At 45.0% G+C, this 20,253-nt stretch overlaps 1 protein-coding gene across 1 annotated transcript in view; it reads right to left on the minus strand.

Moving 5' to 3' along the window:
* Positions 1–20,253, minus strand: part of ABCA4 (ATP binding cassette subfamily A member 4) — a 106,250-nt gene that overhangs the window by 29,790 nt on the left and 56,207 nt on the right. Inside the window, exons 14-25 of the mRNA XM_019752592.2 lie at positions 18,128–18,193; positions 15,284–15,373; positions 13,396–13,570; positions 11,699–11,830; positions 10,605–10,744; positions 9,975–10,112; positions 8,804–8,997; positions 7,622–7,706; positions 4,655–4,860; positions 4,245–4,293; positions 836–1,077; positions 80–204 (exon numbers count right to left, since the gene is read on the minus strand). Coding sequence (XP_019608151.2) covers positions 80–204; positions 836–1,077; positions 4,245–4,293; positions 4,655–4,860; positions 7,622–7,706; positions 8,804–8,997; positions 9,975–10,112; positions 10,605–10,744; positions 11,699–11,830; positions 13,396–13,570; positions 15,284–15,373; positions 18,128–18,193 — 1,642 coding nt within the window. The remainder of the gene's footprint in view (positions 1–79; positions 205–835; positions 1,078–4,244; positions 4,294–4,654; positions 4,861–7,621; positions 7,707–8,803; positions 8,998–9,974; positions 10,113–10,604; positions 10,745–11,698; positions 11,831–13,395; positions 13,571–15,283; positions 15,374–18,127; positions 18,194–20,253) is intronic.

Here is a 20,253-nt window from a genome sequence, read left to right on the forward strand (position 1 = left end):
CCCCACCAAGCAGCATGTGACCTAGGAGCCTCGGAACCCGTGGAGGCAAATGATGACCTCTGGGGACGAGTCTACACACCTGAAGAAGGTGTACTGCTGCCCATACATCCAGGGGTGAAGGGTCAAAGCAGGATAGTCACCAAAAGAAGGGATGATGATGGAAAGCATCAGAGCCAAAAACACAAAAGTGGCCGGAAGCACAATCTGTGGGAAAATAAACATGGCGACACGGAAGACACACACACACACACACACACACACACACACACACACGTATCCTGAAGCCTCATAACTGGGCCCTGGTGGAAGCTCAGGCTTCTGGGGAACATTATGGGCGGCACGTGCAAAGGTCAGATGTGTAGGAGAAAATGGAATGATCTGGTAACCACTGAAGAATGGTTGAAGCAGGCCAACACTGCACACTGAGTAGGCCAGTGTTTAGCCAGAGGTGAACAAGAGTTTCTTTTTCTAGAGAAAAAAGCATAAAAAGAAAAAAAGAGGACAATGACTTGGATATGTAGGGTCATTGCAAAAATGAATGAAAACATGACTTTACCCTTCATTGTAAAAATAATGATAATATTAACACGTTCACTATTATTCTATTTTCTCTGCTAAGTGAGGTCAAATACTTACAGAAAAGTGTTATGCTAACCAAGAATCAAAATGAAGGTTGAGAAGGAGGAAACAGAGCCGAGAGAACTTAAAGAGGGTGCTCCCTGCTGCGTTTGAGCCCACATGCACAGAAAAGCCTGGGAGAGGATGGAGAGGCCAGGAGAGGGCAGGCAGGCACTGGCCGCGAGCCGCCAAGCCCAGCCAAACCCTTCAGCAATACCTGGGCCAGGAAGTCCTTGTGGCTACGGGCACAGTGGTGGAATCTCTTGATCAGCAGTGCCTGCACGTGTTGGATGACGAGCCGAGCTCCCGTGTGGAGCCCCGAGGAAGGCTGGCCCTCGGCAGGAGGAGCTGGTTCCGCAGAGCAGGTGCTGGAGCCCTGGGCAGTCTGTGTGGCCTCCTTGCTAGGATCCAAACAGGGGTGTCGCAGGCCAATGGTGTCTCTTTTCTGCTGGGTGCTGCCTGAGAGTGAATTAATAATTTAGAAAAACATGCACAAGGTCTGAATCTCATATGCTATTTTTTTCTTACTGCATTGGTCTTCCGTCCATTGAAGTCAGTGACAAAATCTCAGGCCAGGGAGGTTAATAAACTCTTAAAATTCTATTTTTTTTTTTATTTTTAGTGTAAATCATCTATAGACAGAATTGCCTGAAATCACTTAAAAATTCTCTATGAAAGTTAACGAGAACAGGATAGACCTAAATGCATCGACAGAGGTCTAAAACGTATAACTAAATTTAAAAAATGAAGTTGCAGAACAATATGTGTAATAAGATCACATTTATGTTAGAGAGCACATATATCATATACAAAGAAACATGATATTTTATACACACGCATGTAACTGCCAAGCTCTGAAAGATTGCCCACCTGTTGACAGAGGTTAACACTGCAGGTAGAGCTGGGTAACGGATGGGGGATGAAGTGGGAAGGGTGATTTTAGTCTTCTTTGTATGATTTGAAGTAGTGGAAAGACTAATGAACTAGGTGTTAGGAGACCTGGGTTTAAATCCTGACTCTTACTAGATAAATTTGGCGAAGTGATTTATCTACCTGAATCTGAGTTTACTCATCTGTTAAATGAAAATGAGAACATTTCACAGGGTTGTTATAAAGATCAAATAAGTTAACACATGTGAATGTGCTTTATCAACACATTGCAAGTCGTCAGTTATGCTGAAGCTATAGTTTATCATTACTGTTTAATATTCATTTGCAGAACGTGTTGTTGGACATAAAGGGAAAGCCTGGGGAATCTTTCATTGGTCCCCAGCTGCTTTCTTAACCCTTCTAAAGTATCCCAGGACAAGGGCAGCTGCAAAGGGGGTTGCATCAGCTCTGTCATCCTTTCAGCTAGTGTTCTCAGGCACCTGCGATGCAGCAGGACAGGCTGCTCAGAGGGCAGAGAACTCCAGGCTCACTGACTACGGGATGCCAGAGTCCTAGTTCTCTAGTCTATTTTCTCCTGATGTGGGCTCAGATTTGATGTCTGCTGTGGCTGGCCCTCCCTCTGGATCCCTGCTGCCTCTTATCATGTCTATCCCTGATGCCCCCATCCAGCCTGGAGTCCACTCTCCCAGCCAGAGCCAAGTTCACAATTAGAATCCCAGTTTGTCCTGACTCTGCTGCCCTCTAGTGGTCACTGGCTGTGAGCCATCCCTTTGAGAAGTGGCACTGACCTTCTTGGTACCATGCAACATGTGACCCCAGTGGACAGGTTCCTTTAGACTCTGCAGACTAGATCAGAAAATGTCATCCTCTAAAACTGAGCCAATTCAAAACAGATGCATTTAGCCATCTGAAAACTGGAAGACAGTGAGAGGTTGGTCTCCTGGGTCTTAGATTTGAAAGCTGAAACCAGGGAACAAGACTCAGAAGCCTGTGACTTTAAACAAGTCATCCAAGCTGTGTGAACTCAGTTTCCCCCAGGCAGGGCTAATCCCTGCCTTATCCACCTCATGAGATTATAGTGACAATCAAATAAAACAATGCATGTTAAGTGCTTCCTAAAGTATAGAGGGCTATACAAGTTTGAGGTAAGAGATGATTTGTAAATGTTGAAATTAGGGTGTTGTTAAATCTTAATCAGAAATTGTATACTGGGTTAAGACTTGGCATGTATTAACTCATTTAATTCTCTCAACAACCCTAAAAGGTCAATAATATTATTCCCCTCATTGTGCAGATGAGAAAACTGAAGTACAAAGATAAGTATTTACCCAAAGCTACTCAGTTAGCAAATTATGAAGCTTGGACTTAATGCTTGTGGTTATTCTTAACCACTATGCTTGACTATCTCTTTGGAACATTCCATTCTAGCCCAGGCTGACCAGTCTTCTGATGTGTAATTCATTCTCCTTAGAAGGCCTAATTACTAAAAAGAAGTATTCTCTGCAGATGAAAGCCCCAACTCTGGAATCCAGCAGAGCTTCTGATATAAATTAGCATACTTTCATTCTGATCTTGGTTAATGTAAGTCTTTGACTTTGGCTGAGTCGAGAGAATTCAGTTTCTGTGTCTGCAAAGCTGGGAAGAAAACCTGCTGCCCTGTGGTGTGCTGCTCCCATTTCCTCCCAAGGACTGCCCTTCGCTCCCCACTCTGCCAAGGTGGCCACCTCTTCTGGCTACCACACAACCTACCTGGGTCATGGAGCACATCTGGGCTGGAATATTTGACCATTGGAAGCTCTAGGCATAGCTGACAAATAAACTTCTGGAATCACTTACGAAGCAAGTGAAAACCATATTATCTCAAGGGCTGGCACCAGAGATGCCACAGGGAGGAAACAGTTGTTGCATAGGAAAACACTGCGATATGCCACATTGGGTAGAGGGAGGTAACCAGTGGCAGGAGCCCGAGGCAGCAAAGGAGAATTGCCACATAGCTTTGCAGGAGAGAGGAACACGAATGGGGATAAAGGAGCCAGGGAGATGGTTTTATCAGGGTGGGTGGATGCCTGTTGTTCCATCTGAAGTGCTGTGGCAGGTAACTTCTCCTACATGTTCATCTGCCCACCCCCACCCTCCACAGTAAAGTCTACTGCACTCATGAATGCTGTGTGCCTTGGGGGTTTGGGTAGAAATCACAGACGCGGCTAGATGGTACTGAGGTTCCCATATATAGACGAGAGTCCCCCGGAATCCACCGGAATTATGCTCCTTGCAGTTTCAAATTTCCACAGGGCACTATGGGAGGGTTCAGAATAATTTTATCTTGATCTCAAAGCGGTCAGGGGATCCTAGCTGGCATCTGGGTTGTATTTACTGTCACCATTATCTCTAAGGACTCTGCAGGCTATCACTCACGCAGACAGGAGCCAACCTGAGGCCTGGTGGAGATAAGAGGGAGGAGATGAGGATGGTGACGTGGCAGGACCAAGAGACATGGAAGTGGGATAAGAAGCGCAGGGATGGGGGAGCTACCCGTCTGATTCATCCAGTCTTCCCTCCCAGACCTACCCCCATTTGTCCTTCAAAAGAACCAAGAATGCCAAATGCCTGTTATTTGGGGGTTAAATAAATATTACGGAGGACTGTTTATCTGCTTTGCTGTTTCATGAATTTTTCCTTAGATTTTCAAGCTAGAACTTAGGGGAGGGAATAAGCTACAAACTCCAGCACCATACCAGTGAAGAGAGGTCCTGAATCAGAATCCTCTGTGACCTTCAGAAATATCTGTCAAGAAGGAAAAGAGAAAGAATTTGGTTTAGACATTCCCTCTCTCAGAAAACCCTAAGCCAAGCTCAATTTTGGGGGGTATTGCCTCATAATGAGAAGAAAACACATCATGACACTTTGTCTAAGACCACAGTCTTCTATAAATACAAAAGTGTATGCACATGGTGACCACAACTAAAGAAAACGTGTACATATGGACAAAGGGCAGGAGAAAGTAAGCCAAACATGAAGATAGTTGTCATGCTTGGGTGGGGCTTATGGCTTTTTGCCTTTACAAAACTTCCCTCTAGTGTGAGACTTTTACAAAGAACGACCTCTTCTGGTACCTGACAGAAACCAGCTGTGATCTCTGTCTTACCTCTTCCAGAGGAGTGTCAGAAATTCCAAAACTGCTGAGCCCCAGGTCAGCCAGTGTGTCCTCCAGCTCTCTGAAGAGGCTGGCATATGCCCTCTGCTTGAAATTCTTATTTGGAAGAAGGAAAATCAGTTCTTGACCAATGCATTCCACCAGCTTTGCCTCTGGAACATGGTGGCGAACCACATCCATCAGCTCATTCACATTCCCTGGGACAAGAAGAAGCACGGAGGTCAACGCTGTTTTCTAGAACCTGGAACACTGTGACTTTCTTTCTCCTCCCATTTGAGGAAGGGGCATTTTGTTCCTCAGGAGTGACTCTTTTGGAGGGCTGACACTCTACAATGTCTGTTTTTAGCTTAGTTGGCCCTCTGATGGGCACTGGAGAGAGAGGGAGATGGAACAAAAGTGCCCCCGCTAACCAGCTGTGCAACCTTGGGAGGTCATGTAACACCTCCGTGCCAGTTTGTTCAATCGAATGTTCTGTCCCTTACAAGTTATGCAACATTGGGTAGGTCATAGCCTAATCTCTTCATCTGTGAAAAGGGGAAAATAATGGCATTGACTTAATTGTTATCTACGAGGCCTAGATGAGTTAATATACATAAGACATTGAAAATGCTGTGCTTGGTGCACAGGTGAGTATTAGCTGCTATTGTTAGGATGAACATTATCTCAGGTAACAAAGCCCTCGTCATTATTGCTGCTTGTTTTTATTCACCACAGCCTGAGAGTTGAGTCAAATTGCTTTCATTTTCCTGGTCTGGCTCAAGCTATAAGGGACTTGCCCAAGGCACATACCTGGAACTGGTAACTAAACTGAGCGAGAATTCCCCTTCCTAAATCACACACCCAGGCTGGTCTCACTTTTTGGAGGACTGTGCCAATTTCCTTGTGACTGCACCAGCCTCCTCAAAAAAAAAACAAAACACAAAGAAAACCCCACAAAAAACAAACCAAAAAAGTAATGCCCAGCTCAAAGGAAATGAAGAAGGGGGTTGGGAAGCTGTGGAAACGGACCACGGGGATGGAGCATGGACTGCAAAGCGTGGGGCGTGGGGCAGTGTCCGGTATCAAGTATTGACCCCATACCTGCATACAGTCAGAATTGAGTTTTATGCACAAGCATGTGTTACTTTAAAATTAAAAATCTAATTTAAAAAAGTTTAAAGCATGCATTTGAAGAGGCAGTTCCCTAGCCCATTATCTTGAGAGGCAGGTCAAAGGTAAAGGGATTTAGGAGGCTCTGAATCCAGCTCTCGTGTGTATTACCACAAGTAGTCTTCACGGGTCAGGATTATCCAGTGGGTTCCTTTTCTTTCTTTAAGACATGACCCATGTGGAGGGATTTCGTGGCTTTCAACCCCAATCCTTCTGCCTACCTGGACTGGAAGGCTTGTTTTATGTCAAACCTGCAAGCTGGACACAATTGTCTTTCGTTCAGAGATGACTTCATGCAGAGGCCGAAGGGCTCCTTGCGTGAGGAAGCAGCTCTGCCCTAACAGCTCTCTAGGGGTCACGTTCATTGTTCTCTTAGGAAGGAAATCCAACCTGAAGCTGCTGGATTCCCAGGAATTGTGTCTTAGATGTGTGTGTCAGCCTCTACAGAAGTGGTCCTTTAGGGCAGCAGGGCTGCCAGCGTATGCCAGGAAGGGCTGTGAGTGAGTTATGGTAATGCACGTGAGGGGAAAGTCTTCCCAGGAGTGAACTGGGGATTAGAATGATCTCTGATTTGGGGCAGAACTACTTACTGTGCCTCTCACTATTCATAGCATCCCTATTCTATTCCAAGAAAATAAAACTTTATTTAGAAATAAAGGAATATTTTTTTAAAAATCACCCCAGATAGCAGGCTCTGTTTCCAACTTGACTTTGGTACACCACAGTAATTAGTATTCATTTTGAAAAATTATCACTTTCCTGACCAAGATTTGTCCTGGGAAGGAACCTCAGAAAACAGGGAGGAACCCACAGCAAAGCAGGCTACGAAAACAACATAGAAATGTTGTCCTAAAAGGATGTGTCATGCTCACCACAGGTTCCGCCAGTGCAAAAAAAGGTCAAGAGAGTAAATATGATACGACTTTGGGCATTTTCCCTCAAATTTAAAGCATAGTACATAAACATTGTCTCATTTTCTTGTTTTGCATGATTTTAGTTTATATATTCCTCAGATTTAGGGGAAAAAATGTGCTAAATAGGAAACTTTGTTTTTCTTTGATAAGCAGATACTTTCGTGCTTCATTAACCTGGGTCAGTCTACAGGTTTAATTGTGCTCCTATGAATATTTAGGTATATGGGGTGTGTGGTATTCCATTTGCAAAGACAGTCCAGAGGAGAGTTGGGAGGTGGGCATTAATGGAGAATGGAAAGAGTTTCTGACAAGCACTCTGGGTCCTTGAGGTCAGAATGCTTCTACAGTGACAGCCTCTCTTCTGCATTGCCCTGGAGGTGGGGGCACCCCTTTGGAGGTATAATGCACCCTAACCCAAGGAAGAATTGCTGGAAAACTGGTAAATTGAGAGGAAAGTTAGGAGGGTAACAGGGATGTGCGATATTCCGCAGACTTGGCACCCACTCAGTGCAATCTGACTCTCTGGAAAAGTTTACTGTGAGAGCCGTGCAGCATCGTGGCTCCACCTGGCATCTTTAGAAGCCCATCTCTCGGGCACTCTGGAATGTGGCCTGGGGCAGGCCAGGAGGACCCCAGGAATGGAGGCTTAATTACGGTCAAGTGCACAGAGTGACAAAGACTAGAAGCCTCATTAAAGGGAGAGAGCCTTGGGTCCATGACTTTTAAATCCTTTTGGGAATGGAGGAGGAGAAAGGAGCTCAAAGAAAAAGATAAGCAAATGCATGACGTGGACTTGAGAAGTACACACAGTGTTCTCTCTGCTCCCATTAAAATGCGTGACAACAGGAGGCACACCCAACAATACCAAGAGATGACTGCCTGCTGCCGTCCTTACCATCCAAGACTTGTTCCGGAGTTATCTCATCTACATGGGCTGGACACCTGATGGAGAAACGCTTAGAGGCACAGCTGCAGGACCCCTACAACAGATGGACACCAGTCACTTCAATGATAGCATCTCCCTGATGTCGACTGCTGTCACCACCGTGCCTTATTTGTTTCTCACCAAGTGTGGTCCACACATTTTCCTTCACGGTTTTAATCTATTACTTCATTGGAGCATTTTAAAGGTGCGACTATTTGATTTTATCCTGCAGAGTGTGTGAGTCAGGCACAGAGAGAAGCAGAACCTCAAAGGATCCCTTTGGCTTGTCATTACTTATGTGACAGACGTAGGTCTGACTGTGCGAGACATTCTACCCCGCCCTCCCCATGGATGTAGGCTGGGCTGTGGAAATCTACCCAGGGCAGGAAAACCCAGAAGCAGCCAGACCCTTAAATGACAGGGGCCAGACTCATAAAAGCTGCTACAATATAGTAATTGTGACAACTTGAATGTGAGCGATGACTATTCTCAAGGAGCCCAGAGCACATTCATAATACTTTATCTTATTTGTCTTCACCAAATCCTAAGAAGTGGAAGCAGAGACTATCTGTTTTATTTTCTGTGTGCAAAAACACCAACAATGACACGAGTTAAGTCATTTGCCTTGGATGACACACTTTGTCTATTTTGCGGCCCAGATCTGAACCTGGGTCTCCTGACATGCCGAGGAGGTCTCTGCTGGTTGGTATTTTTTTGGCTTATTGTTTTTAGGTTTTAGTTCTCAAAGAAGCCTTTTCTTGGTTTTCATTTGCCAGTGGCATTCGGGTTTAATTAAGGAACATAAGTGTTGGAATGGAAAACGGAAGCTCAAACAATCACTCTCCTTAAAAAAGTATAACCTTGCAGAATAAGACATTCACTTCTATGTCACAGCATACAACGTGCGTGGTTTATTTAGGATTCTGGAGTACAATAATCTCAGGTCACTTAAAACTAGTGGTTTCATTTGGGGTAAAGCATCTGTAGGAGTGTTCAGAGTGTCAGTTTATCAAAATCTACAGATGGCCCCAGAAACAAAGAGATCGATTCTGCCAGCTGGAGCCTGATTTGGGTAGAAATGTCCAGAAGGGCAGTACCGCACTGTGCATTCCTGCTCAACCAGCATGGACTCTTTCCCTGGCAGACACATACCTCACAGCCTGTTCTCTGGCTCTGGATGCTTTTCATCTTGCGCACCAAGGTTAAGTAGAAGCCCGTGCCAAAGCAGTTCTTCAGGAAGAGAGGGGTGCCCGAGCAGTAGAGCCTTCCCTGGGAAATGATGGCAATGCGGTCCCCGAGGAGATCAGCCTCATCCATGTGGTGAGTGGCCATGATAATGGTCCTGCCTGCAAGGGCAGGGGTCGGGGACTCACCGGCAGGTCTGGGCCAGGCTGGATGGGGGAGGACATACAGCAACCTCCCCATTACATGGGTTCATAAACTGCGAGTTAATAAATAAAAGCAAGTATTCTGCAGCAAAGTCCAGAGTACCAGAATAATAATGACAACAGCTAACACTGTGCAGCCTCCTCCAAGGGGTAAAGCGCTGTCACATACAGTACGTTTACATCAGGCACAGGACCTTATTCAAATAAATCACCATATATGGGACATATTTATTATTGTCTGTCAGTGTCTACTGAGTTCTCTATATATAGTCTCTGTATCATTAAGCACAGCATTTATAATCTTTGCAAAATGCGCGCGCGTGCACACACACACACACACTTTTATACTAGCTGGAAATGTCATTAAAAGAAAATGGTAATGGGGATTCCAGGATGGCAAATTGACCACAGGAGTGAACCCACCGTCAGCTCCGCTTGCTATCTCTTCTGGATCTGCACCCTCTGCTTGGAAGGTGCCATGATACAGATCGAAATGTCCCATTTTGAGACCTTTCTATCTGCAGTAGTCTTCTGGAGCACTGAATATGGGCATATCGCCCACACACCTAGCCCTGGATGGTCATCTGACAGCTGTGGAGCTTCTTGGGATGTTTGCAGGTGACTTGGGTCCCGTTAGTCAAAGGGGAATTTCACACAGAGCTGTACCCACTGTTCCAGGCAGAAGGGCTGCAAGCTGAGAGACCTTTCTAAAACATGGGTAAATAGGCTGTTCCATCCTTGACTCTACTTACATTTGTGTAAAAATCGCAGGAGGCTTCCACGGGAACTTAGATCCACCCAAGTCACTGATAGAGCTCCATCTACGTATAGTTATGGCTGTTACTATCCTGACTTTCAAAATGCCAGGTGTGAGAAAGTGGGGACCATAGATAAAGTCTCAGTGAGAGCACAGGGCACTGAGCAGTGGCCATTACCTGAGCGATACTTCAGGAGCAGGTCCCAGATCGAGCGTCTCGAATAGGGGTCCACCCCGGAGGTGGGCTCATCCAAAACGACCACCTTGGCCTCTCCTACGAAAGCAATGACAACGGACAGCTTCCTCTGCATGCCACCTAGAGGCACAAGGTAGGGGGTGTCACAGGGGCCGTGGAGGGCAGGATGAAAAAGGCCCTGGACAGGCAGCGTAAATGGGGGGTGCTGTAGTCGGGCAGTGGTTTGACGCTGCCCCCTTATATGTTTATACAGCATTCAAACCCTAGTGGTGTACAGGTCTCTTTAAATGCAGAAAGGGCAACCCCTTCCTCTTAGGATGAGAACTTTTGAAGGCTGTTCTCACATTTTTAATTCAAACACATAAACATCAGAACAAATGTAGCCCAGGCTGCTATGTTCCACGTGGGAAATGATGGGGAGGGCGGTGCTCATAGATGCTCAGAATAAGTTTAGAGAGATATTCCAACTCTTAGGAAATTTCCGGTTATAAGCCTACACACACACACACACACACACACACACACACACACACGTGCACGCACGCGAGTTCTGTGCATTGGGAAACAATGGACGTGCCATCAGCAGTCTTGTCTTTTTCTGACTCCAAGCACCTGAGAGGTCCTGAGCTTCTTCATTCCTCTTGTGGTGGAGGCCTGTGTCCTCCAACATGGCTTCCATCTCCCGCTGGGCTGCATCCCAGGGCTTCCCTTTCAGCTGGGCATAGAACAGGATGTGTTCAGCCACCGTGAGACTATGGGGATGGAGCAAGAAGAAAGGCAACAGGCTCAGCAATTCCACTTCTACAATTTACCCTGCAGAAATAGCTAAGCGCAAAGATTTAGCAATCAAGATGTTCGTCATGGCGTGATTTACCATACAAACACAAAACAAAAACAGACCCAGCTGAAATAGCTAATAAGAGGGGACAGCTTAAGTAGTACCTTTATACAACAGCATAGTCTATAAACATTAAAAAAAGTATTTTATAGAAGAATGTATAATGACATGAAAAGATGTTCATGACATCTTAGTTTAAAAATGCAATCACGCTTTTTTAAAAAATGGGAGGCTACAAAATTATTTGTAGCGTTTTACTGTCTTGTATAATTTTAAAATATATATGTATATCTATCCATGCACAAGAGAAAGTTCAGAAAAATTATATACCAAGGTATTAATAGTGGTTATCTCTGGGTGGTGAAATTACAGGCGACTTTTGATTTCTTCATTTAATCTATATGTCCTTTCTTCCTTTCTTCAGTGATTATATATAACTTTTTAGATAAGAAATAAACATTTGGGGGGGAGGGGAAGCAACTGAAAATCTTCCTGAAAAAGTCAGTTTTTAGTGTCTAGCTTAAGAGGGAAAAGGAACAATGATCTCCTCTCTTGGTCCCTGAGAGGGAGTACTTCAGGGCTGAGCAAGGGGCCCAAGGGCTGGCCACCCTGTCAGAGAAAAGGGGTATCACTCTTCTGAGGGGGGCACCTCAGCTTCTCTGAGCCCCACAGGCACAGTCCCATGCTCTGAGGGACACCTCTCTTGGCAAGCAGTACAAAGGACCTTGAACATGGGGAAAACCCAGTAAGCGTATTGCCTCCTGTTCCCAGAGCTGGCATCCCTGAGGTGGGCCTCTAGAGAACATGTGTGCTGCAGGGCAGGGCGGGGACAAGGCTTGGGGAGGGTCTCAATTCCTGTCCTGCTTACTGGTGGAACAAGACGTTGTGCTGGGGACACATGCCAAGGCTCTGCCGGACTGTATCCAGGTTGGCTTCAATGTCCTTTCCCCCAATGAGCACAGTCCCTGATGTCGGTGGCAAAAGACCCGTCAGGATGGACCTGCCGAACACAGAAGTCAGTGTCAGAGAGGATGGCCCTTAGGAGCACCCCAGTCACAATCGAACCCAAACCATCATTAGCTGTGGGGAACCAACAGCTCCTGGTGCTCTAGGGACTCCATGAAAGGTATTCAGTGCATGGGGCGATGCTTTGCCTGATGTCACCATTATAAAACATAGAGGGAGGGTCTTAATGAGAAGCCCAGCCATTCAATATGTATTTGCTGATTAATTGATTGAAGCCAGGCATGAGAATTACAACCAGCAATATCATCTTTGGATCCAAAGCATAAAGAACCCAATAGTAATGTTTGTCTTTTTTGTTGTTGTTGTAAAATGAGAGATAATGATGCCACATCATGGGGTTGTTGTGAGAATTAAATGAGTTTATACCCAAAAAGCACCGAGAACAGTGCCAGCAATAAAGCAAAACTCAAAAATATTCTTTTTATTCAACATTGTGTTTCAACCCCCAGGGGAAGTTGCATTTCAGCAGTCGATGAAGTAATGTCTTTGCCTGTGAGAAGCCTTGGGGTCCTCGATGGAGCTTTAGGCTCCCTGACCATATTTGTCAACAAGGAGAGAAATGAGACGGACTTAGTGCTGCCCCACCTAGCTCTGTCCCTGAGTTCAGATACTATCTCAGGCTATCTGAATTTGTATTTAAAAGCTGAAATCTCTGTTGATCAACCACTAGAGGGAAACAGAACCAAGTATAATGGCACCAGCCCCACATTCCATTCACGCTGAACCGCCCTCGGAGAACATTCCAGCGCAGGGTGTACACTGCTGTTCCTTCCTGGGGCTCTGAAAGAAGCCAAAGGACTTGAAGACTGCGTATCACATGGGTTCCCTATCCCTTGAGAGGGCCGCCTCTGCTGCTCCTTGGGAAACCTTAGCTGTCTACGTTCTCCTTCTCAGCAGATGGCGCTCAGGTCCCTTAGCAAAGGGAAGGAAGCTTCCTGAGCAGAGGGGCCTATGTCTAGTCTTCATCGTCCCTGAACTTGGCCTTCAATCACCAGGTTATTAGCCCTCTAGAGACTGCAACTTTTTTACTTTCTCCAGAACTACCACCAACCCTCATAGGTAGGAAACATACGCTCTTTGAAAATAAGTAGAATTTACAGGCTGAGTGTATATGATGGTGAAGATGATGATTTTATCACTTCCATCCATGATAGTAACATTGGAGAGGTGGGGGGTGGGGGAATACGCTTGCAGTGTCAGAGACCAGAGATAATTGTGGAAGGACCTGGCTCTTGCCCCCACTGAACCATTATGATTTGGTGGCCTCGGGGAAAGTCACTTCACCTTTCTAATGTCCACTTCCCTGGCACACAAAGGGGGCAATAAACGTACTTCACCTCCCTCTCCAACTTCTTGTAAGGATCAAATAAAACAATATATGTGAGGGAGCATTGAATACTGAAGTGGGACACAAATATAGAGCACATTTTTGTCACTAAAATTCACTGGGAAAGAGTAGAATACAGCTAATAGGAAAAGAATGGAATCAGAAAATGACAGGATGGAATGGCCAGCCAGCCTCTTTGCCTGAAGACTTACAAGGTGGTGGTTTTTCCTGATCCATTGTGACCAAGGAATGCAGTGATCTGGTTCTCATAGAAGGTGATGTTAAGATGGTCCACGGCTGGCCTGCCACAGGGCTCAAAAATCTTGACCAGATTCTTCACACATACCGCAGGAACCAAGCCTGGAAGCTCACGTTCAAAGAAGGAGTCTTGGAGGGAAACAAATGAACATGAGGTAAATATGACGTCTTAATACCCCCAAATTCTTTCTTCAGACCTTTGTCTTCTGCCTATAATTTCACCTGTCCCCATGGCTTTAGCTATGACCTTTATCAGAACAACTACAGAATAATATTAGTAACAATAGTACCTAACATTTGTTGAGCAGTTACGATGTGCTAGGCACTGTTTTGAGTGCTTTATATAGATGACCTCATTTCACCCTTTGAACAGCCCTATGGGGTAGATATTATGCCCATTTTTATAGGTTAAGAAACCTAAGACACAGAGGCATCAAGTGTCCAATCAAAGTCACAAGGTTCATCAGTGTCAGAGCTGGGATTCAAACTCAGAACGTACTCACTGTCTATATGGAGAGTCGGCCCTAAACTCAGGCTTCAGCCCCAGGCCCTCACTTCCAGCAGTCTGTGGGGTATTTCCTCATGGATTTCTGGCAGCAGTTCAAGCTCCTCATCTTCTTCCCAAAACAACAGTTTCCTTCTTGGATCTGCTTTTCTCTTGGTCACCTTCGCTCAAACCTTCGAGGCAACTTTGACTAAAGCTGACTTCTTGCTCCTCAGACTCCAGAGTTTCTCCAATTAAGTGGGTAGGACAGCCCACTCATCCTCATCACTGTCCCTCAAACTCAACCCCTCCACTTTTCTACCCCCACATTGCCCTGCACTGCAGACCCTCATGACCGTGATATCACCCTCTTCCTGGCCTCTAATCTCTCCCTGCTTCAGTTCACTCTGCACAGCACTACTTGTCATCTTAGTATTATAATGCGAGCAAGTATTCCCCTGAGAAAAACATCCCAGTGGTTCTTCTCTCTGTGCCTCCTGGCCTTGCCTAGAACAGAGAGATGGGACCAGCGCCAATGCTCTGATTTTCAGCCTTGGAATGCCATTCTGGGAGAAGGGTCTTCCCAGAGGCACTGCAGGCCGCAAACCACTTCTCTGAGGATCTGCAGGCCCCTAACCTCAGCTCTGTGAAATGGCACCTGGGATGGGCACGGAGGCCGGACCCTCTCATACGACGCTGGGCAAAGTCCGGAGGCTAGGCTCCTTCTCTAAAGCCAGGGTGAGGACAGCATTTTAGCATCCACAGGGAAATGCATGGAGAACGTGGGGGGAAACAGTACAGCACTGATTCACGAGGGAAGCCAAGGGGAGCAAAGGCCAGGGAAACACTTGCAAACCTACTTCATCAGTTCAGGAATCATTAGGTAACCTCTATGGTCAGGAAGGGCTTTTGATGGCTTGAATGAATGGGCTTCTTAGATTTGTAAACCACGAGTGAAGTCAGCAGTACTACAGTCTCTTTCCCCCTGTGCACAGAAGCATTTATTTTTGTCTTTCCTTATAGCTCATATCCGCCTTAAGTCCCAGTGACCCAAGTTATTGTTCTTGCTAAATCCTCGGAAGTCAGCACATTTGTGCAACTCACTTGGGATTTGCCTAACAAGGGCACAAACACACCACATACTTGGTATTTGCTTTCTCCAGGAAATATGCGTTAATGTCTGGCTGGCCCATTCATTCCACGCACGTGCAGCTGGACCCTAAAGAAGCTACCAGGTTTAACCCTTGTCAACAGAGAGAGTCAGTTTCCTGGGTTCCATTTCGCCCCAGTTTTGCTCAGGCCCTTTGCAGCATCCCGAGCCTTTTCCTTGCCTCTGCGTTCTTGACTGAGGTTTTTACCATGTATTCCTTCTGGGTGCTCTGGGTCCTCCATTTCCTCTGTTATGGGTTCTGTCTTTTCCAGGGTCCTTTCTTCTCTGGTTGAACACCCTGCACCAACCAGAAGCCACTGTTACTCCCCTGGTGAGAGCTGTGAGTCAGTAATGGCAGGAAAGGAGGGGAGGACAGGCGATAGCAGTTTCCTACCATAACTGGAAAACATAGTTCCCTCAAAAGGCCAAGTCAGCACTCCCAGGGACCAGGCACAAGCTGGTCCCATCAACCTCTGGCCTGTGGGTCTGTGAGGTTCTGAAAGTGGCCGGCGATGCCCCTAGCAGGCTGGATTGTGTGACCTTTGCCCGGCCCAGAGGGAGTTTTATAACAGGAGTTTCACCTCATCCTTTTAACATGCCAGGAGGGGGTCACAATGTCAGAAATTGTGATTTTTAAAAACTAACAAAACCAAAATTGAATTTGAAATGGTTTACTTTTCCTTAGCTCAACAACAATACTTTTCACTGCCATCGCAAACATGTCAAAGTCATAGTAAACCTTGAGTAAAAGTGCGTGCAAGGTGATATGATGGGCAGCCAGCTTAATTTACAGACTGAGAAATGATTTACCTGAGAAATCCACTTTTATGGACAGTCAAATATTTTGGGATTAACATCACAGCTAAGCATGGTTGAGGTACAGGTTCGCACAAATTATGAAGTATGGTGTAAACACACACATGCCACACACACACACACACACACACACACACACACACAAGAGGCATTTTTTTGTAACCTTGCCATTTGGTTTAAAAGGACATCAGGACATCCTGGAAGGGGAAGAGAAGCAGGAGAGCAAGTCAGCCAGAGAGGATCGCAAGGGCAGAAGGAAAACGCTGTCTCCAAGCATTAACCCTCCGGCCTCGAGGGCACCCACTTGGGCAGGATGAGGTTTGAATGCAGCAGCTGTCAGGACCTCTCTGTCCACGCTGCTCTCAGTAGATTTGCAGGATGTGTGCTGGAATGGCAAGTAATGAGCCCGGTGACCAGGGACCCGCCCCCTCCAGTATTTCCACTTGTGCTTCCTAAATGATTTTTAAATCTATTGCCCACAGATCTTTGATCACTTTATTAGCTATTACATTGTACTAACATGCAATAAAATAGCAGGGGGAAATATTCTGATAGTTTAGTCATTGGAGTGAGTTCCTTGTCCAGAAAGTGGGTCCCAGTTCCAGATTTTGTCCCAAGTGACCGATGGGAGCTTGGGCAGAACACTGGATGACTCTTGGGTTCCATTTCTTAATCTGTGAAAGGAGGGGGTTAGGTGGAGAAACTCAGCTCTTTTTTGATTTTAGAGAGACTTGAGGAATCTATTTGAGTCTAGCCTGTGAGACAGGTGAAAAATATTTGGCTCCTGTTGGCAACAATATGTGATTCATTTTTGAAGGAGCACATTTGTCTTAAGATTTTTTTAAATTTACTTTTTTTTTTTTGAGAGGCAGTGTATCTGCTGAGATTGTAGAGAAGAAAAATAATAAAACACCCACAATATCTGGGCATAATAGTCAATGAATAAACCATGTTTCCCTGAAAATAAGACCTACCCCGAAAATAAGCCCCAGTTAAGATTGTCAGCCAGATGGACGCATTCAGCATGTTATGATGATGTTCCAGAAGAAGATGGCATGACTATATTTGAATAAATGTAGATTGTTGTACATGAAAAAATAAGGCATCCCCTGAAAATATGCTCTAATGTGTCTTTTGGAGCAAAACTTAATATAAGATCTGGCCTTATTTTCGGGGAAACAGTATTGAAATTAGAAAAATTCCAGGGACACACTCTTGTGCTGAAAATCCCCATTTATGACGGATTATAACTTTATTATAGCAGAAATTTAAAAGTTTATAGATAGACAAGACAGACAAACCAATGTAATGGAAAAATACTGAGCTGTTGAAGTGTTGTTTGCTTGAATCATTGAAAAAAAAAAAAGAAAAGAAAAAACCCACCAAGCCTTTTTAAAGGCCCTAGGTTAATCCCCTAGAGAAAACAAACATCTAACTTCTAAGTGCTTAAAGGATAAATCCTGGCCCAAGCCCAATGATACAAAGGAAAAAGTAAGTAGGTGAGGAACAAACAGATTGGAAAGTTTGTTTCCAGAACCTCTCAGCTTCAGGGGAGTCCCCAGCTCTCAGGTCAGGAATTTGTCTGCCTTCTCATACCTCATTATAGAATCTGTGGTTTTCCCCCACTTCTAGAACTCTCCCTCAGCCTCCTGTCCTGTTTAGTAGAAAGGTAAATTTTATCTAAGATGCATTCTGGGCAAATGGCCTTTTAACCTTCCCTAGCCACCACAAAGCTCAATACAAAGGGATCCTCTGGGAATTTGACCCAGCCTCTGGCTGGGTCCTTACCTTAAGAGAATGAATTAATTTATATGTTGAAAAGGTAGAGAGAAATAAAAATAATAATAATTTTAAAAAAACAACAGAAGGGGAGGCAGAAGATAAGTGCAAATTTTCTTTCAGGAATCTGTGGATCTCTTTGCTTTAAATTGAGAAGCTGCAAAAATCAATTGCACCCTGCAGTGGTTTGGCCTTATTTTACTGGGGCAACTTAATCCACTGGGCACAAGCTGTACAGGACACAGGATCTGTCAATGCCCAGCAACTCACCAAAGTTGGGTTCCCGGAGGCTGGATGGTGGCAGAGCTCCCAGGAGGCAGCAGAGTAATCAGGAATCAAACACTTGACAGAAGAGCCACTTGTGTAATCCATGCATATCCCACACATAGGCAAAGAAGCTAGTTTCAAACATTAAAGTTTGGGGAATTAAAAAAAAAATTAAATTAAAAATACTCACCTTCACCACCAAGCCAATAGGACTCTTGTAATAGGAAGTACCAAGGAAGTGGGGTTCCATAGTCCCCTAAAAAATAGACAGGCAAATAAAGAGAAAAAGTCCAAGTCATCCTGCATTATGACAGTTCTATAAAATCTAGAATTTATCTATCTGAACCTCAAATTGTCACCATAGATATTTACACTGCATAAGCCATTGCACGGCTATTCATGGGATACCACAAAGACTACTTACTCCTTCCAACATATTGTAATTCAAAAGGTCATGTTGCTTTGGGTGGGACCAGCGATAGCAAGACTTGTTGACATTAGTTTTCTAAGAAAACATTTTATTAAAGAATTTAATCACGACCTTTTCAACAATTACCAGATAATAATAATGATGACGTTTGTTAGATGCCCTTTCTGTATCAGGTATTACTATAAGTGCTTTCCATGAGGATTAAATAATTTATCCTCAAAACAACCCTAGGAGATAGGTAATAGCAGTATTCTTGTGGATTAGGAAACCGAGCCACACTGAGTTTGAATCATCTGCCCAAGGTCACAGCTACTTAAATAGAAATGCAGGAATTATAACGCAGGTAATCTGGTTCTGATACCACTGATTTAAGCACCCCATTCTGCTGGAATGATCTGGGTTTCAAGGAAAAGACTGCCAGGTTTCTAGCCCAGTTTGCTTAGCAAGCTTTGCTCCCTATAAAACGTTGATTTTGCAAGAACACTGCCTTTGCTTATTTAATAGTTACCCCATGTTTTATGGCCACGGTTGAACTGTAAGCTCCTCCAAGGCAGGCCTGGTTCTGTCTTTTCCACCTTTTCCCAGAACTTGGTGTTGAGCTAACACACAAGTGCTGCTCAGTACGTGGTTGTCGAACAAACGAAAGCTTTAGCTTGGCTAAAATAAGCTCTTGAATTGTGCATGAATTTCATTCTTAATCCAACTGGTTTTTACCTATTACATCTCCTTGTAATGGCCAGTGAAAAAAACACTGAGGCTGGGAAAAGTCAAATGTATTGCTCAAAGTCACTGTTATGGGTTGAATTGTCTGCCCCCCACCCTCAACATGGTTATGTTGAGGTCTGTGGTAGAATACAAAACACACTTAGTCTTTGTCCCCAGTTTCTGGCATAGAGCTCCTAAAACCCTGAGACTTTCTTGAGTGATAGGATTGCCTTCTGTTACTCATAATGAGCCCCTTTCTCAACCACACCTGAATTTATGCTAATGATGTGACTCCATGGGTACCCTAGATAGCTTCTTGATGGAGTCTGGTCACCAGGAAGTCAGAGCTTGTAAAAAGAGGATGGGAACTTTGAGCCTCACCCCCTCCCACCCCTGGGGAGGGGAGGGGGATAGAAGATGGGGTTATAAAAACTTGGACAGGGAGATTCAGGGAGCTTCCCCGATGGTAAGCATGTCAAGGTGCCAGGAGAGGGTAGAGATGCCCCTGGAGAGGGTAGAGAAGCTGCACACATCACCCCTCCCGTACCTCACCCTACACATCTGTGCCCTTTGGCTGTTCCTGGGTAGTATTCTTCATTATAACATTGTCATTGTAAGTAAAGCACTTTCCTGAGTTCTGTGAGTTGTTCTAGTGAATTAGTGAACCTGATGGGGGTTTGTGAGAACCTCTGAATTTGTCGTCAGCTGAACACAAGTGTGGGTAGCCTGGGCACTGAATGTGCAGCTGGCATCTGACATGTGAGCAGTCTTGTGGGACTGAACCTGGGGGGTCAGCACTAATGCTGGTCAGTTACTGTCAGAACTGAACTGAATTGTTGGACACCAGTTGATATCGGAGAATTGTCTGGTGTTGGGAAAAGTGATACATTTAGTATCAGAAGTGGTATCAGAAAAAAAAGACACCAGAGTCCTAACTCCTAGAACCTCAGAATTGTGGCCTTATTGGAAATAGAGTCGTTGCAGATGTGATTAGAGGAGATTAAGTCATACAGGAGTAGGACTGGCCCCTAATCCAGTATGACTGGTGCCCTTATTAGAAGATGGCCACGTGAAGACAGACACATAGAGAGAACATCACGTGAAGATGGGGTACTGGAGTGACACATCTACAACCCAAGGAATGCCAAAGACTGCTGAGAATCCACCAGAAGCTAGGAAGA

The sequence above is a fragment of the Rhinolophus sinicus genome, linkage group LG06 (genome assembly GCF_036562045.2).
Source record: "Rhinolophus sinicus isolate RSC01 linkage group LG06, ASM3656204v1, whole genome shotgun sequence".
Classification (NCBI taxonomy): Eukaryota; Metazoa; Chordata; class Mammalia; order Chiroptera; family Rhinolophidae; genus Rhinolophus; species Rhinolophus sinicus.